The following is a 20,252-nucleotide window of genomic DNA, read 5'->3' on the forward strand; positions in this document are numbered from 1 at the left end:
AGGCAACCCTTCACCTGTGAATCTGCTGGGGTCGTCTGTTGTGTCCGGTGCTCCTGAAGTGGCCTCCTCTGCACTGGTGAGACCGTTGTAAATTGGGGGACTGCTTCGTTGAGCACCTCCACACCACCTGCCACAGGCAGGACTTCCCCATGGCCAAACATTTTAATTCCCATTCCAACATGTCAATCCATGGCCTCCTCTTGTGCCAAGATGAGGCCACCCTCAGGGTGGAGGAGCAACAGCTTATATTCTGTCTGGGTGCCCTGCAACCTGATGGTATGAATATTGATTTCTCCTTCCGGTGAATATACCCCCCCCCCCCAATTCCCCATTCAGACCTTTCACTTCATCAAACCTGCGAATTACTTCCTCCTCCTTTTCCTCCTATGGTTCACGTTTCTCTGCTGCCTCATTCTATCTTCTCCAGCCCTTGACCTTTCCCACACACTTGGCTTCACCAATCACCTTCCAGCTAGTTTATTCCCCCACCCCCATCTTTTAATTCAGGCATCTCCCCCGCCCCCCAGAAGGGTCTCAGCCTGAAACATGGACCGTTTACTCTTTTCCATAGATGCTGCCTGGCCTGCTGAGTTCCTCCAGCATTTTGTGTGTGTTGCTTTGGATTTTCAGCATCTGCAGATTTTCTCGTATTTCTGTTTTATTTCTACATCTGGGTGTTGAATTTGACTTGAGGTTCAAGTTGATCGTCATTCAGCCGTACACAGATGCAGCTAAACACAGTACGGCCAGTATGTATAGTCGCACACATGTAGTTACCACCCAGCACAGATCACGTGTCCCTGATTGACAGGGCCTGATGAGTGACAGGTTGATATCAAGTGCGAAGCCCATGTTCATGTAAGACAGTGTGATGTTACTGACACTATGATGGTAAAACAAGCAGTCGTATAAATGTGTGAAACAACAGCAATAGCACCATGACTGTGTGTTTGTGAGTGGGTGAGACGGCAGGGCTTTCAGACAGGGTTACATGCCAGCAAGGTGTTGAGAAGTCTGACAGTGCCGTTCCCCAGCCTGACAATTGTGGTTCTTGTGCTGCGGCGTTGTCTCCCTGTCGGCAGAAGGCGGAAGAGGTTGTGGGAAGGATGGGAGGGGTCTTTCACAATGCCGGAGGGGCAGCGCTTCCGATATCTGACCTGACAGTGTCTGCTGGCTGTGTTGGTCAGATTGGCTGCTGAACCCCCACAGGAAAACTCACTGGATTTGGTGCCATTTGGCAGAGGGGAGCTGATGCAACGTGCACATTAGCAGCGGCACTTTCGTTCTGAGCAGAAAATTCCCCGCAGCCCGGGTGCGGATGGTGAGGGACCGGGACCGGTTGAGTGTACGGGGCCACAGAGCTCGCAGTAGTTGCCCCTGGGTCGGGGCGCGGACTCCGGAGCTGACGAAGCCCCGGCTCCCCCGGGATCTTTTGTCTGTGAGCGCATGCGCGCTTTCCAGGAGCACCAGTTCTCGACGCCTGCGCACTTCGCATAGTGAGCAAATTCTGCAGCGTGGAGTTTAAAGGGTAACAATTGCGCCGTTAAGCGTGTCTCTGGGACTCTTTCTCCTCCTAGTCTACTATTCCTTTTTACCTTCACCATCGCTCTAAAGCTCTCTCTGTCCCTTCCACCACCCCTTCAAGGCACTTACCCTCTACATCCTCCCTCTCACTCAGGCCTCCCTCCCATCATGTCCCTTCCTCTCCATCACATTTCCACTCCTCCACTCGCCCCGACCCTTACCATCTGTTGTTTCCGTAACTGTCACCCCACTCTCCAACTGTTCCTCCCCACCCCAACATCACCCCTTCCCCTGCGCTCCCATCAATACCCTCCTATCCCCCTCCATTTCCCGTATTCTTACCCTCTCCCTGTCCATCACTGACCAGCTCTCCGCTCATCCACCTCTCCCCTTCCCCAGCTGCCATCGACATAGCCCACACCAGCTCTCCATACCCTCCCCGTACTGAACCTCTAACCTTCCCCACCCCTCACCCACTCCCTTGTCCTTTAGTCATCTCCACTACACCTCCCCCTCTCATCCTCCCCTCGACCCTCCCGTAACATAGCCTTTCCAACTCGCCCTCCCTCTACCCCGTCAACCCTCTCCACCACCGACTCCCTTCCTGGTCTACCGCCTTCTCGCCTCCCTCACACTTCCGTAAATCCTCCACCCCCACCCTCTCCCCTTCATCCTTTTCCTTCCCGTTCTCCAAACCCAACACCCTTCAGAACTATCCCAGCACTTCCACTCACCTCATCCTCCGCGTCCCATATTGTCTTCCTCTCCCCTTACCCATCACCACCTCCACCCCAATCATATCCCATTTGCTCTCCTTCCCGGTCACTTTCACCCACCTCCTCTCCTCCTCTACACCCCCAGTCCACTGAACACTGTCAAATGCCAGGAGGGCCGCTCGCCAGTGTGAACTCACTGATGTGATTGCAACTGGGGTAAGTGAGTGAATCCCTTCCCCCAGTCAAAACAGGTGAACGGTCATCCCAGCTGGATGAACTGAACTAACATAACTAAAATATATAAGATTCTTTAATATAATTTCTTGTAAGACATAGGAGCTGATTTAGGCCATTCGGCCCATCGAGTCTGCTCCATCATTTCATCATGGCTGATCCATTTCCCTCTCAGAACCAGTCTCCTGCCTTTTCCCCGTATCCTTTCATGCCCTGACTAATCAAGAACCTTCCAACCTCCACCCTAAATGCACCTAATGACCAAGCATCTGTGGCAACGTATTCCACAGATCCAGCACCCTATGGCTAAAGAAATGCCTCCTCATCTCTGTTCTAAATGGACATCCGGCTATTCTGAGGCTGTGCCATCTGGTGCTAGACTCTCCCATCCTCTCCAAATCCACTCTGTCGAGGCCTTCCAACATTCAATTCCCCCCACCCCATTCTTCTAGATTCCAGATAGTAAAGATGCAGGGTCATCAATCACTCCTCTTATGCTAAGTTTTTCATTTCTGGAACCATTCTTGTGGACCTTCTCTGAAGCCTATCCAATGTCAGCACATCCTTTCTTAAATAAGGGGCCCTAAACCTGCTCACCATATTCTGTGAGGCCTCACTAGTGCCTTATAAAGCCTCAACATTACATTTTTGCTTTTATATTCTAGTTCTCTCAAAATGAATGCCAACGTTGTATTTGCCTTTCTCGTCACCAACTCAGCTTGCAAGTTAACCTTTAGAGAATCCTGCACGGGGACTCCCAAGTCCCTTCGCAGCTAGGAGTTTTGAAATTTCTCCCCATTTAAAAGGTAGTCTAAGCTTTTATTCTTTCTACTGAAGTGTATGACCATATACTTCCCGAGGCTCTATCCCATTTGCTACTTCTTTGCCCATTATCCTAATCTATCCAAGTCCTTCTGCAGGCTCCCTGCTTCCTCAACACTACCTGCCCTTGCACCTATCTTCTTATCGTCTGCAAAATTGGCCACAAAGCCATCAATTCCGTCATCCAAATCATTGACGTTTTATGTAAAAAGAAGTGGGCCCAACACTGACCCCTGTGGGAGGGGAGGGAATGTTGACTCAGACCATGAGAGGCCTGCGTCGGGCATTTTCATGCCTTATAAGGCGCAGATTGGAAGTCTGTGTGGGGCGCCACTCCTTGCACACCTGTAGAACACCACTAATCACTGGCAAATCATAAAAGGCCCCCTTTATTCCTACTTTCTGTCTCCTGCTAATCAGCCACTCCTCTATCTTTCCTGAAATACCATCAGCTCATAGCTTGTTAAGTGACCTCATGTGTGGCACCTTGTCAAAGGCCTTCTGAAAATCCAAGTACACAACATTCACTGATTCTCCTTTGTCTATCCTACTTGTTATTTCCTCAAAGAATTGCATCAGATTTGTCAGGCAAGATTTTCCCTTAAGGAAACCATGCTGACTTTGGCCTATTTTATCATGTGTCTCCAAGCACCCTGAAACCACATCCTTCACAATCGACTCCAACATCTTCCCAACCACTGAAGTTAAACTAACTTGGCATATAATTTCCTTTCTTCCACCTCCCTCCCTTCTTGAAGAATTTGGTGACGTTTGCAATTTTTCAGTCCTCTGGAACTATTCTTGAAAGATCATTACTAATACCTCCACAGTCTCTTCAGTTACCTCTTTCAGAACCCTGGGATGTGCTCCACCTGGTCCAAGTGACTTACTTACTTTCAGCCCTTTTGGTTTCCTAAACCCCTTCTCCCTTGTAATAGCTCTTTATATATCTAATAAAAAGCTTTTGGTATCCTCTTTGATATTGTTGGCTAACTTACCTTTATATTTTATCTTTCTAGCCACCTCCCCTTCCCTCTCTCTTTCTCTCACTGTCTCTCTCTCTCTCACTCTCACTCTCACTCTCACTCTCACTCTCACTCTCACTCTAACTCTCACTCACACACACACACACACCACTCTTATAGATCTTTAGTTGCCTTCTGTTGGTTTTTAGAAGTTTCCCAATCCTCGAACTTCCCACTCATTTTTGCTGTTACATGCCCTCTGTTTTGCTTTAATTTTGGCTTTGACTTCCCTTGTCAGCCACAGGTGTGTCATCTTGCCTTTAGAATACATCTGTAGTGCATAGGGTTCATATGTCTAAGGATAATCTAGCTTGTTATTACTCTCATATAAATCCTGTATGCGATAGATGTCACTCTGAGATAGCTTCTTTAACTCATGTTTTGGTCATGCCCTTTTTTGGAAAAATAATTGGAAAGATATTTTTGATATTATTTCAATTGTTCTGAATATTGATTTACAACCTTATCCTATTACTGCAATTTTTGGGTTGCCAATAATAGAATTAAGTCGTTTAACCTCTTCAGCTCGTCGGATGGTTGCATTTCTTACATTAATGGCTAGAAGATCCATTTTGCTGAATTGGAAAGAGATTAATCCTCCCACCACATTTCATTGGTTCTCTCAAACTATGTTGTGCTTAAGCTTAGAAAAAATTAGAAGTGTTATTTATATCCCTCTATTAAATTCAAAAAGACTTGGAGGCCATTTATTCAACACTTCCATATGATGTAATTTGACCTTTTCCAAACTTATTCTATTTCTTTTTAATATATGTCGAGAGGAGCGGAGTCGATGACACTAATGCTTCTTTTTTTTTGATGTTACATAGCAGCCCATGTCTTTTTTTCGTTTTTTTAGTTTAGTTGGTTAATACTGTTTAGGTTAGTTTTTCTTTTGGGGTATTTTTTTTTCCTTTTTCATGATATATGTTTTATTATTTTTCTCATGTATTATATCTGTATCCTGTATGATTGGGAGGTTTAATACTCGTGTGTCAACTGGGTTTATATTTAAATATGTTAATTACAATAATGTAATCCCAATAACCTTGTATCAATACTATGTTATGTTTATTATTATGAAACCAATTAAAAGATTGAAAAAGAATGCATCTTCTTTGGGATGTATCTATCCTGCACCTTCCGAATTGCTCCCAGGAACTCCAGCCATTGCTGCTCTGACTTGATCCCTGCTTGTGTCCCCTTCTGATCAACTTCAGCCAACTCCTCTCTCATTCATTCCTCTGTAATAACCTTCACTCCACTGTAACACTGACTTTAGCTTCTCCCTTTCAAATTGCAGGATGAATTATATCATATTGTGAACGTTGCCTCATTGGGGTTCCTTTACCTTAAGCTCCTTCATAAATTCCAGTTCATTACACACCAGACAATCCAGAATAGCTGACCCCCAAGTGGGCTCAACCACAAGCTGCTGCAAAAAGCCAGCTTGCAGGCATTCTATGATCTCTCTCTCGGGATTCAGCACCAACCTGCTTTTTCCCAACCTGCATATTGAAATTCCCAGTCACTGTAGTAACATTGCCCTTTTTACATGCCTTTTCTATCTCCTATTGTAATTTGAAGCCCACATCCTGGCTACTATTCAGAGAGCAGTACATTGGGGTAGTTTTATCCTTCCAGTTTCTTAACTCTACCCACTATGCAGTATTCCATTTTAACTCAGTGAAGCCATTAAATTGGAGCCGATGTCCTGAGAACTTATCAGCATTTATTTCAGTAGAGATCAGTTCTTCAACTGCATTGATCTTCTGCAGGAATTACTATAGCTGACATGTGACTTGAAGAATTGCCAGAGATTTGACAGCAGGGAGATATCATTCACCTGCTCTCAGTGTGAGAAGGGATTCTCTGCTCAGCGGACCCGCAGACACATACATGTGCCTACACTGAGGGGAGACTGTTCACCTGCTTCGTGTACGTGAGGGGATTAATGCAGTCATCCAGCCTGAAGATCCATCAGCAAATTCACACCAGTGAGGGTCTGTTTACCTGCTGTGTGTGTGAGAAGATTCGTTTGGACATCCCATGTACTGACACACTAGCAAGTTCACAGGGGAGCGAGATTGTTCAACTATTCCGTGTGTGGGACAGGATTTACTCAGTCATCTTACGTGCTGAGACTCCAGTGACTTCACTCAGGGGAGAGCCCATTCATGTGCTCCGACTGTGGGAAGGAATTGATTTGATCACCTTATCTGCAGGCACCCCTGTGAGTCTACGCTGGGGTGAAACCATTCCCTTGTTCTGAATATGGGAAGAAATTCACTTGGTCATCCCACCTATGGAACACTGAGGTGAGGCCATTCACCTGTTCCATGTGTGGGAAGGGATTCACTCGGTGATTCCAGCAACAGACACTCCAGGTAGTTTGGATGGGAGAGACACCTTTCACCTGCTCAGACAATGGGTAGGGACTTACTCAGTCATCTCACCCACAGACTCTCCAGTGAATTCACACTGGGGAGAGGCAGTTCACTCTGAATGTGGGAAGGGATTCATTAAGTCTACCCAACTTGCGAGGCACCAGCGAGTTCACATTAAGCCACACTTCTGTCTGTAGGGAGCAAAGAGATTAACACAACCATTCTCCTGCTGACACACCAGCAACTTCAGATCAGAGAAGGTTCAAGGAAGCTGTATGTTAATCAAGTTGCAAGCTCATGAGGGACAGTTAATGTCAGATCTGCAGATAGTGTGTCTGCTCGTCACACCCAGAACTGTACCCTGATCTCTGAGCATTGGAGGAGTTTGTTCTGCTGCTGTTAGCCTTAAGTTAGACTGGTATTCCATTTTCTGGATCGTGACAAATAAAGGTTATATTTTAAATCCTGTGTCTCAGGTTCTTAATGTCTCCGTCACACACCCAATGTACAGTAGAGAGGCCACTCAGCACATCTAGTCCCTGGCAATGTTTCTGTTCCACATCGGTCCTATTAAATCCATCCATGCTGTTCACTTCACGCTCTCACTGTGATGATGGGTTTCAAATAGTCACCACTCTGTGGGCGAAGAGACCTTGAACTTCATGCATGGCGTTCTGCAGACAGATTCACTAGGGTTTTGTCCCAAATATTCCTCGTTTCCCAAGCCTCTGCGGTGAGGACGAATGAAGTGGGTTTCTAAACTCCTCACTCCCTGCTCTTTTCAATGTTACAGGTAATTTTAACTGGGGGTTGTGCCTCACACAACTAGTTATTCCAATACACCCTGTCCTTTAAAGTCCAAGAGCAGAATGGGGAGCTATTGGGCAGATATTAGGGTCAGAAAGCAAAGAGAAGCCTCCACAGAGTAGAGTTTTGGGGTTACAGAAAATGGTGGGCGGGGAGAATCAGTCCAGCAACGAAACGGTAACATTGGGAAACTGACTGCAGAAAAGTTTGTTTTATTTCTGCATCTGCAAGTGTATTGGACAATGGCCTTTGACAAACACGATGCCTGTAATATGTGGGAGCCCGCTGTGTTGAAGTAGCTGCTGAGTTCTGCACATTGACTGCATTTAAGGGATGTGGCGGAGGGAGGCCGGCGTTGTCACTGAAATCGCCGCGATTCAGAAGTCGCAGTCGACAGTGACTCAAGTACGCAGGCGCACAGAAGTGTTTGGCTACCCGAACATCGCGCATGCGCTCAGTGGACAAAAGGCTCCGGAGGGCGGGTGGCAGGTAGGAGCGGGGTTCCGGGTTCCGGGTTCCGGGTTCCGGGCTCCGGGCGGGGGTCTCATTGTCACCGGCGTCCGCACCCCGACCGAGGGTCAATTGCAGTGAGCTGCCGACACACTGTGGCCCTGAACCCTCGGACAGTGCCGGTGGTCCTCCTGTCCCTCTGACCCTCGATCCAAACCCGAGCCCGGGGGAGATGAGAGAAAGTGCAGAAATCATTTCTGCGGTGCATGCTTATTGCTCAGATCGTGGCGGATGAACGGGTTTCTGGATCTCCCAGACACTAGCTATCTAAATCCAAGGAGCTGGAACTTGGGGCAAAAATAAGTTCGGAGTTGATCACGGGTGAAGAACTTAGAAGGCAGTTCTCAGACAAAGTGGATTAGAGATCTTATGCATGAATTGAATCAGAACACGAACATTAAGATCAGATCCAATGTCCAGAATCAGTTGTTATCAAGGTATTGGGTCTGCCTTCCAGTCACTTAAAATGTCATTTAATGCTGCATTAAAAATCAAAATCTTTGCATCAGAGAATGTAATTAGCAATTGTATGCATGAATTGAAACACTTGATGTCCAGATCTTGTTAGTTAACATGCTTCTGTGAGACTGAGGTCTAATAAAAGGTTCCTGGGTCTACCGTCCAGTCACTTAAAATGTTATTTAATGCTGCATTAAAAAACAAAATCTTCGCATCAGAGAATTTATTAGCAATTTTATGCATGAATTGAAACATTGTTGTTAGGTCTGATGTCCAGAATCACTTGATATCCAAAACCTTGTTAGTTAACGTGTTTCAGTGAGACTGAGGTCTAAAAAAGGTTCCTGGATCTACCGTCCAGTCAGTTAAAATGTCATTTAATGCTACGTTAAAAAACAAAAATCGTCGTGTCTGCTCTGGCATTTTTAGAAAATAACCTTTGTCCAGCCTCCTCTTGTTCTGGACCTACCTATCCTTGCGAACATGTTTTGCCCCATTCTCTCTGGGTGCATAGTGACATCAAATGCCTTTGTCCTGGGTAACAAATGACCTGTAACTTTCCCATCACAAAAATGCTACACATCAGCAGTCTCCAATAAGATAGTTTACCCCCCCCCCATATTAATTGGTGTTACTATTGATGAGTTTCTCCACCGTCAATCACCTGGTGGGGAAGGGTCGGGTAATTAGAACGTCTACACGACCAGGAATGTAATATCATGTGACCTTGGTCATGCTGTGCGACATGACTAGACCTTGTATTAGTACTGATGGAGAGACAGCTGATATCAGACGGTCAGAAATGGCCAGTTCTGATATAGACAGAAAAACAGTCTGAGAATTCAATGGTCAGTCTGGCCACCTGATCCAAACCCAGTTAGAAGATGAGATTTTCGTCCAACTGGTGTTGAACCTCACAGTGACAGTGTGATGCCAGATCTCACCACAGACACTAAAATTATCTCATCTGAAATGCTCTCCTTCACCCACCGATGTCTTTTCTAAATCTTTTTACAGGTTAGAAATGACAAAGAATTTGTGTACGGGAATCTCAAACATAACAACACGTCAGTTATTTTGTGTCTGACCGGGTATCGAAGGAGTGACCAGATATTTCCTTTGTAGCACTGATATATCAGTTGTCGATCCTTGGGGATGATGATGTATCTCATCCCAGCTGGACCTGTGTTTTGTGTCTGAAAGGAAACATTCTGTTTTAACTCAGTGAAATTCACTGGAACTGGGGTGCTGAGAACACACCAGCGTTTGTTCACCAGAGATCAGTTCTTCAACTGCAATGATTTTACACGGGATTCACTATGACTAACATCTGACTTGGTGATTTGCCGGACAATTGATAGCAGGAGATAGCATTCACCTGCTCTGTCAGGGAAGGGATTCACTCAGTCAACCCACCTGCAGTCACACCAGAGAGTTCACACTGTGGAGAGGCCACTCACCAGCTCTGAGTGTGGGAGGGATACACTCAGTCATTCAGCCAGAAGATCCATCAGCAAGTTCACACGTAGTGAAATGGTTCATCTGTTCTGACTGTTGGAAGCAATCCATTCTGTTATTCAAACTGAAGATACATCAGATAATTCACAGTGATGAGAGGGCATTCACCGACTGTGTGGGATGAGATTTACACAGTCAGCCCACCCGCAGACATGCAGTGAGTTCACAAGGGTGAGAGACCATTGAACTGTTGTGAAGCGATTCACTACTTCATCCCACGTGATGACACACCAGCAAGTTCACGCTGGGGAGAGACCGTTTATCTGCTCCGTGTGTGGGAAGAGATTCATTCGGTCAGCTGATCTGCTGACACACGAGCGAGTTCACACTGGCGAGAGGCCGTTTATGTGCTCCATGTGTGGGAAGAGATTCATTCGGTCATTTGACCTGCTGACACACAGGCGAGTTCACACTGGGGAGAAACCATTCACCTGCTCACACTGTGGGAAGGGATTCACTCAGTCATCCCACCTAAAGACACACCAGTCAGTTCACACCGGGGAGAGACCGTTCACCTGCTCGGACTGTGGGAAGGGATTCACTCGGTCATCGAACCTACTGGCACACCAGCGAGTTCACTCTGGTGAAAAGCCGTTCTCCTGCTCAGACTGTGGGAAGGGATTCACTCTTTCCTCTCAGCTGAAGTTACACCAGCGAGTTCACAAGCGAGAGAAACCTTTCACCTGTTCCGTGTGCGGGAAGGGATTCACTCACTCATGCCGTCTTGTGACGCACCAGCGAGTTCACACTGGGGAGAGACCGTTCACCTGCTCAAAGTGTGGGAAGATGTTTACTCAGTCATCCAACTTGCAGACACACCAGCAAGTTCACACTGGGGAGAGGCCGTTTACTTGCCCTGAATGTGGCCAGCGATTCGCTCGGTCGTCCTACCTGATCAAACACCAGCGACTTCATTCTGGGGAGAGTCTGTTCAGGTGCTCAGTCTGTGGGAAGGCATTTCCTGAATCATCTCACCTGCAGGTACACCAGCGAGTTCACACGGGAGAGAGACCGTTCACGTGCTCTGTGTGTGGGAAGGGATTCACTCACTCATCCCACGTGACGAGACACCAGCGAGTTCACTCCAGGGAGAAGCTGTTCACCTGCTCAGACTGTGGGAAGGCTTTTACCCAGTCGTCTCACCTGAAGACACACCAGCGAGTTCACAGTGGGGAGAGACTGTTTATCTGCTCCGTGTGTGGGAAGGAATTCCTCCGGTCATCTGATCTGCTGATCCACCAGCGAATTCACACCGGGGAGAGGCCGTTCACCTGCTCTGAATGTGGGAAGGGTTTCCCTCAAGCGTCCCACCTTGTGAAACACCGGCGAGTTCACGCTGGGGAAAAAGTGTAAATAAGCTGCCTGCTGGAGGCAAGTTTGAGAAGTGACTGTTGGTGTGAAACTGCAATTATTGCTGCTGCTCACCACAGCCAGTCTGCACCCTGGTCACTGGGCCTGGGAGGAGTCTCTTCCTCTGACATTCACCTTATGAGACTGCAGTTTAATATTCTAGGTCTGTTACAAATAAATGAGTTCTATTTTAAACTTTGTCTCAGGTGTTTAGTAAATCTACAACATACCCAGTGTGGAGTAGGAGTCAGATTAGCCCAACTGGTCCCTGCCAATGTTTCTGTTTCATATCCATCCCTGTTGTTCACCTCTCACTCTCCCTGTGGTGATGGATTCTAAATGGTCACCACTCCGTGAGTGAAGAGGCTTCCCTTAAATTCCCTGCAGACTGAAGATGAGCTCACTGTGGTTACGTCTGTCATGTTCTTGGTGCCTCTGTGCTGAGGAAGAATGACGTCGGTTGCTAACATTCCCTGCTCTTCCCAACACCATGGGTCATTTTCACTGCTGAAAGGCTGCATCTCAAACAACTGGGTCACTCGAACACTCTACGGTCCTCTAAACTTGCCAGCAGAGTGGGGGACCATTATTTGGATGTTCAGTGGAGGGTCAGAAACCAGAGATGGGTCAGCACTGAAGGGTTTCGGGCTCTTTGGAGTCTGATTGACAGAAAAAAAAATTACATTATCTTTGCCTGTTACACACACCATGCCTGTTGATGTTGACTATATTTGTTGAGGAAGCTTGCTGTGTTTGATTGCTGAGTTCCCATAAAATAAGGACTGGATTGGGGCCATTAGGGTGCCAGAGGGGAGCCAGTGCTTGTAAATGCTTTCAGTGGCGTTGTTCCTACCCAGGCGTCTCCGCATTTCAGAATTTACCTTCGGTGATGTCTGGATTGAGTGTGCCGGTGTCGAGAGTACGAGGTTGAGCTGAAAAGTGTGCGTGCACTCAGAGGACGAGAGGCTCTGGAGGGTCGACAGTAGGCAGGGGTGGGGGTTTCATCAGCAGGTGGGCCTGCACCCTGACTGAGGGGCAATTGCCACATGCTCCAGAAACACCGTGGCTCTGCGCCCGACACATTCGCCGTCCTGCTGCCCCACGATTTGTTCGGGGCCCTGGGGCAACCTCTGGGGTGTGTGTGATGGGGAGACCATTTGCTCTGGTGAGGGGTTGAGGGTACAGACCGCAGGGTGTGTTTGGAAGGGCAGGCAAAGGGAATGGGTGCAGTGGATCTTTCAGGCTCAGCTCAGATGTTGGTATCTAAATCTAACGATTTGCGACTTGGCCAAAAATATAGCTGCAAGTTTACCTCACATGCATTGCACCTTTCAGACAAGTAGATGAGCGATTTTCTGCCAACTGGAGGGGAACGTTGAGATCAGGTCCGATGTCCCGAATCAGCTGATGTCCATTTCGCCATAGATAATGGGAATGGTTGAGTCTGAGGACTAAAAGAAAGGACTAGGTCCAGCTTCCAGTGAATTTAAGTGTCAATTAGAGTTGAACGGGATAAACAAGCTCGTTGCGACACTTGGTTCTTCAGCAGATCACCTTTGTTGAACACCATCCGGTTCTGGACCCTTCTGCTAAGCAAGGCCATTGTTTCCTCTATTCTGTCTGGGTGCACAGAGATAACAAACTGCTCTGTCTTGGGGAGAAAGTGACCTGTAGTATTCAGACCACAACAATTCCACACATTAACAATCTCCAACGGGAAGGTCTAATCACCTACCCTCGACATTCATCGGCATTGCCAATACTGAGTTCACCACTGTCAATCACTTCAGGGTCACCGTGAGCAGATAATCTCCAGGAGCAGTCGTGTAAATACTGTGTGCTCCCGCTAGGGCAATGGGACATGTCCAGAACTGTTCAGCTATATAAGTTCAATTATCATTCAACCATCAACAAATACAGCCAAATGAAACAATGTTACTCTGGGTCCAAGGTGCAAAACAGTAACAACAGAAACAGCACAAGGCACATATAAGATAACAAATAAACATACATTCACACAGAAGATATATATTTAGCTGAAGTCCCCGAGTGACATGTGCTATAAGTTTATGATCCGTGGATGTTGTCGGCAAGAACAAGCTGTTCTCAATTGTCTGCAGAGGAACAAATGCACACACACGATCCAGACTGTCCTTCCACATTTCGGACACTAGGGGGCAGCGCAGACGGGCGAGACCAGCCCCCAACCCAGCGAGAACGCCGAGCTTCACCGCCTCCAGATCACCGGGCACGGGAGAGGTTTGTTCTGATGATGTTGGCCTTTAATCGGACTGGAATTAAATATTGTGGATCTGTCGTAAATAAATCAGTTTTTATTTTAAATATTGTGTTTCTGATCCTTACTGACTCTGTAACATACTTACTATTAAATTAGAGAGGCCATTCTGCCCCTCTGGTCCCTGCTGGCGTTCCTGTCCCACCACCCTGTACTGATGTTCTTTTGTCTCTCTCTGTTCACTCAGCTTCCCCTTCAATCCATCCCTGCCGCTCCCCTCAGTCTGTCCCTGTAGTGACGGGTTCCGAACGGTCACCGCTCTGGGTGAAGTGACCTCACCGATCACCTGGTCTCTGACAACTTGCGGCCGCTCTTCCTTCAAACTTTATTTACTTGTGCACCAGGACAACAGTCCAGTCCGTGTTGCCGAAACGGGAAAACATGCCTATGGATAAATTCTGAATTCTCACCCCTTCTGTGGATCGGCCCTTCCTGCCTCGCCACTCGTCAGCGGGTCTCCTCGCCTGCCCTTGTAACAAACCCCTCGTCCATCTCGAATCTCTCCTTTCACCTTCCCTGCCTCCACATTGCCCCCTCCTTTGTGTCATCCTCTGTATCCCATCTCCGGGACGCCCTTTCTCACCCCACCCCCTTCACTTGGTCGCCACTTTCTGCACTACCCTTGTCTATGGGTTGTCTCTCCCCTTCTCCCTCCAGCTCCTTCCACTGTCCCCTCACCCCCCTGACCTCCCATCTGTACACCACCTCTCCCTACTCCCCCTTCTGTCTTGTCGAGGGGCTACCCACTTCCCCCTCCCCCTCCCCATCCCCACTTCTCTGACCCGGCCCCTTTCCCCTCCCTGGTCTCTGGTTTATTGCCCTCCTACTCCAGGTTGCCCCACTCACCCCACAGCCCTGGGTCTCCGCATCATTGGCTTTGCCCCTCTACCCCGTCTGTGGGTCATCCCTTTCCCCCCTCCTCCCTATTATCCCAGCCACTCCCCGGTCTCTAGCTTACCCCCTCACCCCTCCAGATTCAGTAGGTCACCCCCTTATGTCCTGGTCATTCATTGCCCCACTCTTCCCAACTCCCTATCTCTGGGTCACTCATTCCCCACCTCACCTCCCTATCTTTGAGTTGCCCTCCTTCCCTCCATTTCTGAGCAGTCCCGTTACCCATTCACCCCTCCCACCCATCTCTGGCTCTCCTATCTTCTCCCTCCGTCTTTAGGTCACCCCCTTTCCCTCTTCATCCTTCTCTGAATCCCTCGCCCACCGCCTCTTGGTGTCCCTTCCACCCTCCCCAGTTCACTTGCCCTCTTCTGCACCCTCCCCCACGTCCAATGATGGCACTTCCACATCCCCACCCCCGTCCGTGAGTTGCCACCTGCTCGGCCCCGCTCTCCCTATTCTCCTGTCTCTGTTACCATTCCCACCCTCTCTCCGTCTCTGCGACACTCATTTTCCCCTCAGATCTCCAGGCCATCCGTCATCACATTTCCCCGACGACCCCTTTCCTGTCCCCTCCCCGTCTCTACATCACACCTCTCGTGTCACCGCGTCACTCCTCCCCCGTCTCTGGGTCACCCCTTTCCCCCTCCTACCCTCCGTCCTTGTATTGTCCCCTCCCCCGCCACCCCCCTGTTGATCGACCCTCATACCTGCATTTGTTGCCCTCGTCCCACTTCCCTGCCCCTTCTGTGGGTCGCCCACTTTACCCCAGCCCATCTCGGCTCTGCCCCTCCCCACGTCTCAGTTTCACCCCGAGCACGCTGCTTTGGCTCTCCACTTCTCTCTTCCCCGTTCCCTCCCCCATTTCTTCTTCAGCCCTCCCACCCTCCCTCATATTTGGGTGCCCCCCCCCACTTCTCAGGGTTGCCCCTTTCCCTGTTCCCCCGCTGGCTCCTCACTTCCGACCTCAGGGTTTCCCCCTTCCACTCCTCAGTGTTTCTCTCTCTCCCTCTCCTCCCATATCTGGCTTAGTCCCTTCTCCTTCCCATTAGAACCACACCCAACCTCACATCACTGGCTGATCCCCTCGCACACGTTTTCCGTTCCCCTCCCATCTCTGGGTCCCGTTTTGCCCTCATACCCTTCCCAGCGTCTCTTCGGTGCTTCCCTTTCCACTCCCTTGACATTTTGTCACCCCGTAAACTCCCCCACGTGTCTGGTCACCCCCTCCCGCCCTCCCCTCATCTTCTTGTCGCACCTTCCCTCGCCCGAGATGTTGTTCCCTTACACCTCTCCCCCTTCATACCTCAACTCCGACTCTGGGTCACTCCCCCTCCCATCCCATCCCCCCCGTCCCTGAGGCGCAAACCCCTTCCTCCTCCTCTTTCTTCTCTCATTTTCCCCTCACCTCCACTCCTACCACCACCCGCACACTCTCCTCTCCCCTCCCCTCTCTCCTCCCCTCACACACTCTCCTCCCCTCTCTCTTACCCGCCCCTCTCTCCTCCCCCTCCCTCTCCCCTCCCCTCTCTCCTCCCCCTCACACACTCTCCTCCCCATCCTCCCCTCTCTCCTCCCCGCCTCTCTCTTTTCCCCCTCCTCCTAGCCCCTCTCTCTTCCCCCTTTCCTCTCTCTTCCCCCTCCTTCTCTCTTCCCCTCTCTCCTCTCTTCTCCCCTCCCCAATGCCAGCAGATCCTTTTTTTTTAGATATTGGGCCCAAAACTGTCCTCAGTACTTCAAGTGCAGTTTAGCCAATGTCTTAAAAATCCTCAGCATTACATCCTTGCTTTACATTCTAGTCCCAGGGAAGGAATGCAAACATTACACTGGCCTTCCTTACGGCTGACTCAGCCTCCAAGCCACCTTTAGCGAATGCTGAACTAGCTCTCCCAAGTTACTTTGCACCTCCAATTTCATACTTTGCCCCCCATTTAGAAAAATGGTCCATACTTGTACCCCTTCCACCAAAGTGCTCGAACATACACTTTCTTACATTTTTCCATCTGCCACTTCTTCGTCCATTTTCTAATCCGTCCAACTCCTTTTGCAGACTCCCTACTTTTCCTCTCTTTTGTTTTACAAAACTATAAAAGTTTACCTAAACGACAAATACAAAAAATATTCAGTAATTCAAAAATATTCAAAATTCAATGCTGACAAGATGGTGAATAAATTCATGTTAAAATATGATTACTACTGTCTGTAAAACAGTCATTCCCCTGGGGATGGTGGAGGGGGGACACCACTCCTGGAAGTCCCCCAGTGTACCCATTGGGACCTTATGCTCCCTGTCCAAGGACAACCGGTCATGAACGTGTCCTTGGAAGGGGCAGACAGTCGGCCCTGGAGGAATCCTCGACTCTCTGCCAGCTGCACCCATGAATGGCCATCTTGGCCAGGCCCACCCGTAGGTTCTCTTCGCTACCCACCCTCTTCCGTACTGGGTGCCCGTATATAAGGAGCGCTGGTCTGATGTGCAGTGCAGAATGCGGGCACTCCCTGTGTCCTCAACACTACCTGCCCCTCCACCTATTTTTTGTATCATCCCTAAACTTGGCCACAAAACGAAAAATTTTGTCATCCACATCATTGTCATATAACGTGCAAAGTAGCGGTCCCAACACCCAGGAGTGTGGAAAACAGCTTGTCACTGGCAGCCAGCCAGAAAAAAAAACATTTATTGTCTTCTGCTGGTCATCAATCAACCGTCTGTCCATGCTGGCATCTTTCCCGTAACACCACGAACTCTTTTCTCATAGGCAGCACCTGGGCAAAAGCCGTCAGAAGGCATCTGTTATTTTATTTGGAGATACAGCACAGTAACACACCCTTCCGGCCCATCGACCCCGCACCACCCAGTCACACCAGTGTGACCGATTAATCTGCTAACCCGTGCATCTTTGAGATTTGAGAGAAAACCAGAGCACCTGGTTTACAGCCACCGAGTCACGGGGAGAAAGTGCAGACTCCTTATAGACAATGGTGGAATTGAACCCGATCACTGTCATGGGCTGTAATGGTGTTACTCTAATCACTGTAATAGTGTTACACTAAAACCACTGTAATAATGTTACTTGTAAACCACTGTAATAGTGTTACAGTAACCGCTGTAATGGTGTTACACTAACCGCTGTGATAGTGTTACAGTAACTGCTGTAATGGTGTTACACTAACCGCTGTGATAGTGTTACAGTAACCGCTGTAATGGTGTTACACTAACCGCTGTGATAGTGTTACAGTAACCATTGAGCTTTCCCACTACCACAAGTAAACAATATCCACTGACTCTCCTTCATCTCTCCTGTTTGTTATTTCCTCAGAGACTTCCAACAGATTTGTCAGGCAAGATTTCCTCTCAAGGAAACCATGCTGATTTTGGCCTATTTTATCACATGTCTCCAAGTACCCCGAAACCTCATTCTTAATAATGACTCCAAAATCTTCCCAACCACTGAAGTCAGGCTAACTTGTCCATTGCCCACCCACAAGCTTCATCTCACCCACCTCTCCCTTTGTCCAACTCCCCACTCACAATCTCCATCTCACCCACCTCCTGCCAGCCACCTTTCCCAACTCTCTCCTTCTGCAACTTTGCTAAACAACCCCTCCATCATCACTCCTAACTTCTCCCCAACCCTTCCCATCTCCATTACCCTTACACACTCCCCCCTCTACTGTCTCTAATCTTCCCCTCACCCACTCCCGTCACTCCCATTATCTCCCCTACCCGCAACAATCCCTCCATCACCTTTCCACTCCCCTCCAGTCTCATGTCTCCACCATCCCTTCCCCTCCTATTACTGTTTCCCCAGTCTCCACCTACCTCTCTCCCACTGTCCCTCCCCGATCCATCATCTCCCCCTCCTCTCCCACCATCTATCTAACCTGCATTCTCTCTCCTCCGCCATGTGCCCTCCCTTTAACCTCTCCCCTTCACACTCCACCTATCCACTGTCTGCACACTTCCCCTCCTCCTACATTTACTTTCCCCATCCTCCCCTCTCCCACTCACTCACCCTTTCCCACCTCCTCTCCCCTCGTGTAAACTATCTATCCCCAGATTCTACCGTATTCTCTCCTCTTCCTTCCATTTCCCCATCCTCACACCTTCTCCCTCCCCCTCTTATCACCTGCCACTCTCTCACCCCTCCCTCTACCATCTAGCTAACCTTCAACCTCCCTTCCCGACCCAATACTCCCACTTCTTCCTTCCCTATCCATACTTCTCCCCCTCCACTTTCCCAACCCCTCCCCTCTCCTGTTTCCCTGTCCTTTTTCATTTCATCATCTCGCCTAGCCTCCCCATCCCTCCTCCTCCCCACGCTCACTCCCCGCTCCAACCTTCTCATACCCTAACACACCCAACCCCTCCCTCTACTTTCTCCCCACCCCACCCCGTCACCTCTTTCCCCCCATCAAGGACACTCTCCCCTCCCCCTCCACCCTCACTGTCTTCCCTGCATCACTTTTCCCTCCTCACACCTTCTCCTACAACCCCCAGCATCTCCACTCCTCTTATCCTCCACCCTCCCGTCTCCCCTCCATCACCATTCCCTTCCCTTTGCACAATTTCCCCTACTCCCACTCTTACTGTCACTATCACTGGCCCAACACCTCTTCTCGCTCAACCTCTTCTCTCCAATTCATTCCCTACGCTCTCCCCCCTCTTTTCCCCCACTTCCCCTCTTGATCTGCCCCACCACCTCTCACTCCCCCCTCCCCCCTCCCCACAATCCTGTTACTCTCCCTCTCGCTCTTGCCCTGAATAAATCCTCACCTACTCGATCTCCCCCACTCTCCCTAAACTGCCCCTCCCCTCCTCCTCCTGCTCTCAACCCACCTCCCCTCTTACTCTGAATCTCCCTCTCACCTATGTGATCCTCCTCCCACTCTCCCTCTCACCATCTCTCACTATCACCCCTTCTCGCTCTTCCTCTCTACCACACACTCGCTCTCTCATTCTACCCCAATCCCCGTCGTGCTCTACCCCTCTCACTCTCCCTCCTCATACACCCTTCCGCTCTCCTCCCACTCTCCCTCTCGGTTGAGGTGGCCGGTTTGATGCGTGATCAGGGATTGTGGATGAGACTGGGGTGAAATAGGCTGCAGGAGATGAGTCTGGAACGAGCTTTGGATGAATCTTACTGGGTGTAGACTGGGAGGTGCTTGCTTATGCAGGCTGGGAGGTGTCAGCAGGATCAGGCCTGGCAGTAAGCTTAGATGCCCTGACTAATCAAGAACCTGTCAAACTCCGCTTGAAATATATCCGGTGACTTGGCCTCCACAACCATCTGTAGCAACAAATTCCACAGGTTCACCGCTTTCTGGGTAAAGAAATTCCTTCTCGGTTTTGTTCTTAATGGATGTCCCTCTGTTCTGAGGCTGTGTCCTCTGGCCTAGACTCCCCAAACACAGGAAACATCTTTTTCCACATCCACTCTATCCAGGCCTTCAATGTTCGATGGGTTCAACGAGATCCCCCCTCATTCTCTAAACTTCAAAGATATTTGCAGAGCCACCAAACATTCCTTGTTCCATAACGCTTTCATTCCTGGAATCATCCTTGCAATCCTCCTCTGGACATTCACTAATGCTAACTCATCCCACAAGGATGGGGAAAGAGAGAGCAACGTGCCGCGCGTGCGTAGCCCTCTGGGGAAAAATGATATTGTATCCGTTAAATAGGGCCATGGACAATTCTGATTTGATGGAG

General features: G+C 49.1%; 1 protein-coding gene across 2 annotated transcripts; it reads left to right on the plus strand.

Moving 5' to 3' along the window:
- The first annotated feature begins 2,293 nt into the window (after positions 1–2,293).
- LOC134352803 (zinc finger protein 239-like) lies at positions 2,294–11,526 on the plus strand. Of its 2 annotated transcripts, none has more exons than XM_063060283.1 (2): positions 2,294–2,456; positions 9,502–11,526. In XM_063060283.1, the coding sequence occupies exon 2, from the start codon at positions 10,225–10,227 to the stop codon at positions 11,353–11,355; it is 1,131 nt and encodes a 376-aa protein (XP_062916353.1). In that variant the 5' UTR covers positions 2,294–2,456; positions 9,502–10,224; the 3' UTR covers positions 11,356–11,526. The 2 variants fall into 2 exon arrangements, with proteins under 2 accessions (XP_062916353.1, XP_062916352.1); XM_063060282.1 differs by lacking the exon at positions 2,294–2,456 and adding an exon at positions 7,979–8,004.
- Positions 11,527–20,252: the final 8,726 nt, after the last annotated feature.

This window comes from Mobula hypostoma, chromosome 10 (genome assembly GCF_963921235.1).
Source record: "Mobula hypostoma chromosome 10, sMobHyp1.1, whole genome shotgun sequence".
Lineage (NCBI taxonomy): Eukaryota > Metazoa > Chordata > Chondrichthyes > Myliobatiformes > Myliobatidae > Mobula > Mobula hypostoma.

What these genes read in the sequence shown, in the direction of transcription:
- LOC134352803 (XM_063060283.1), top strand. Translation starts at nt 10,225, where the DNA reads ATGACACACCAGCAAGTTCACGCTGGGGAGAGACCGTTTATCTGCTCC.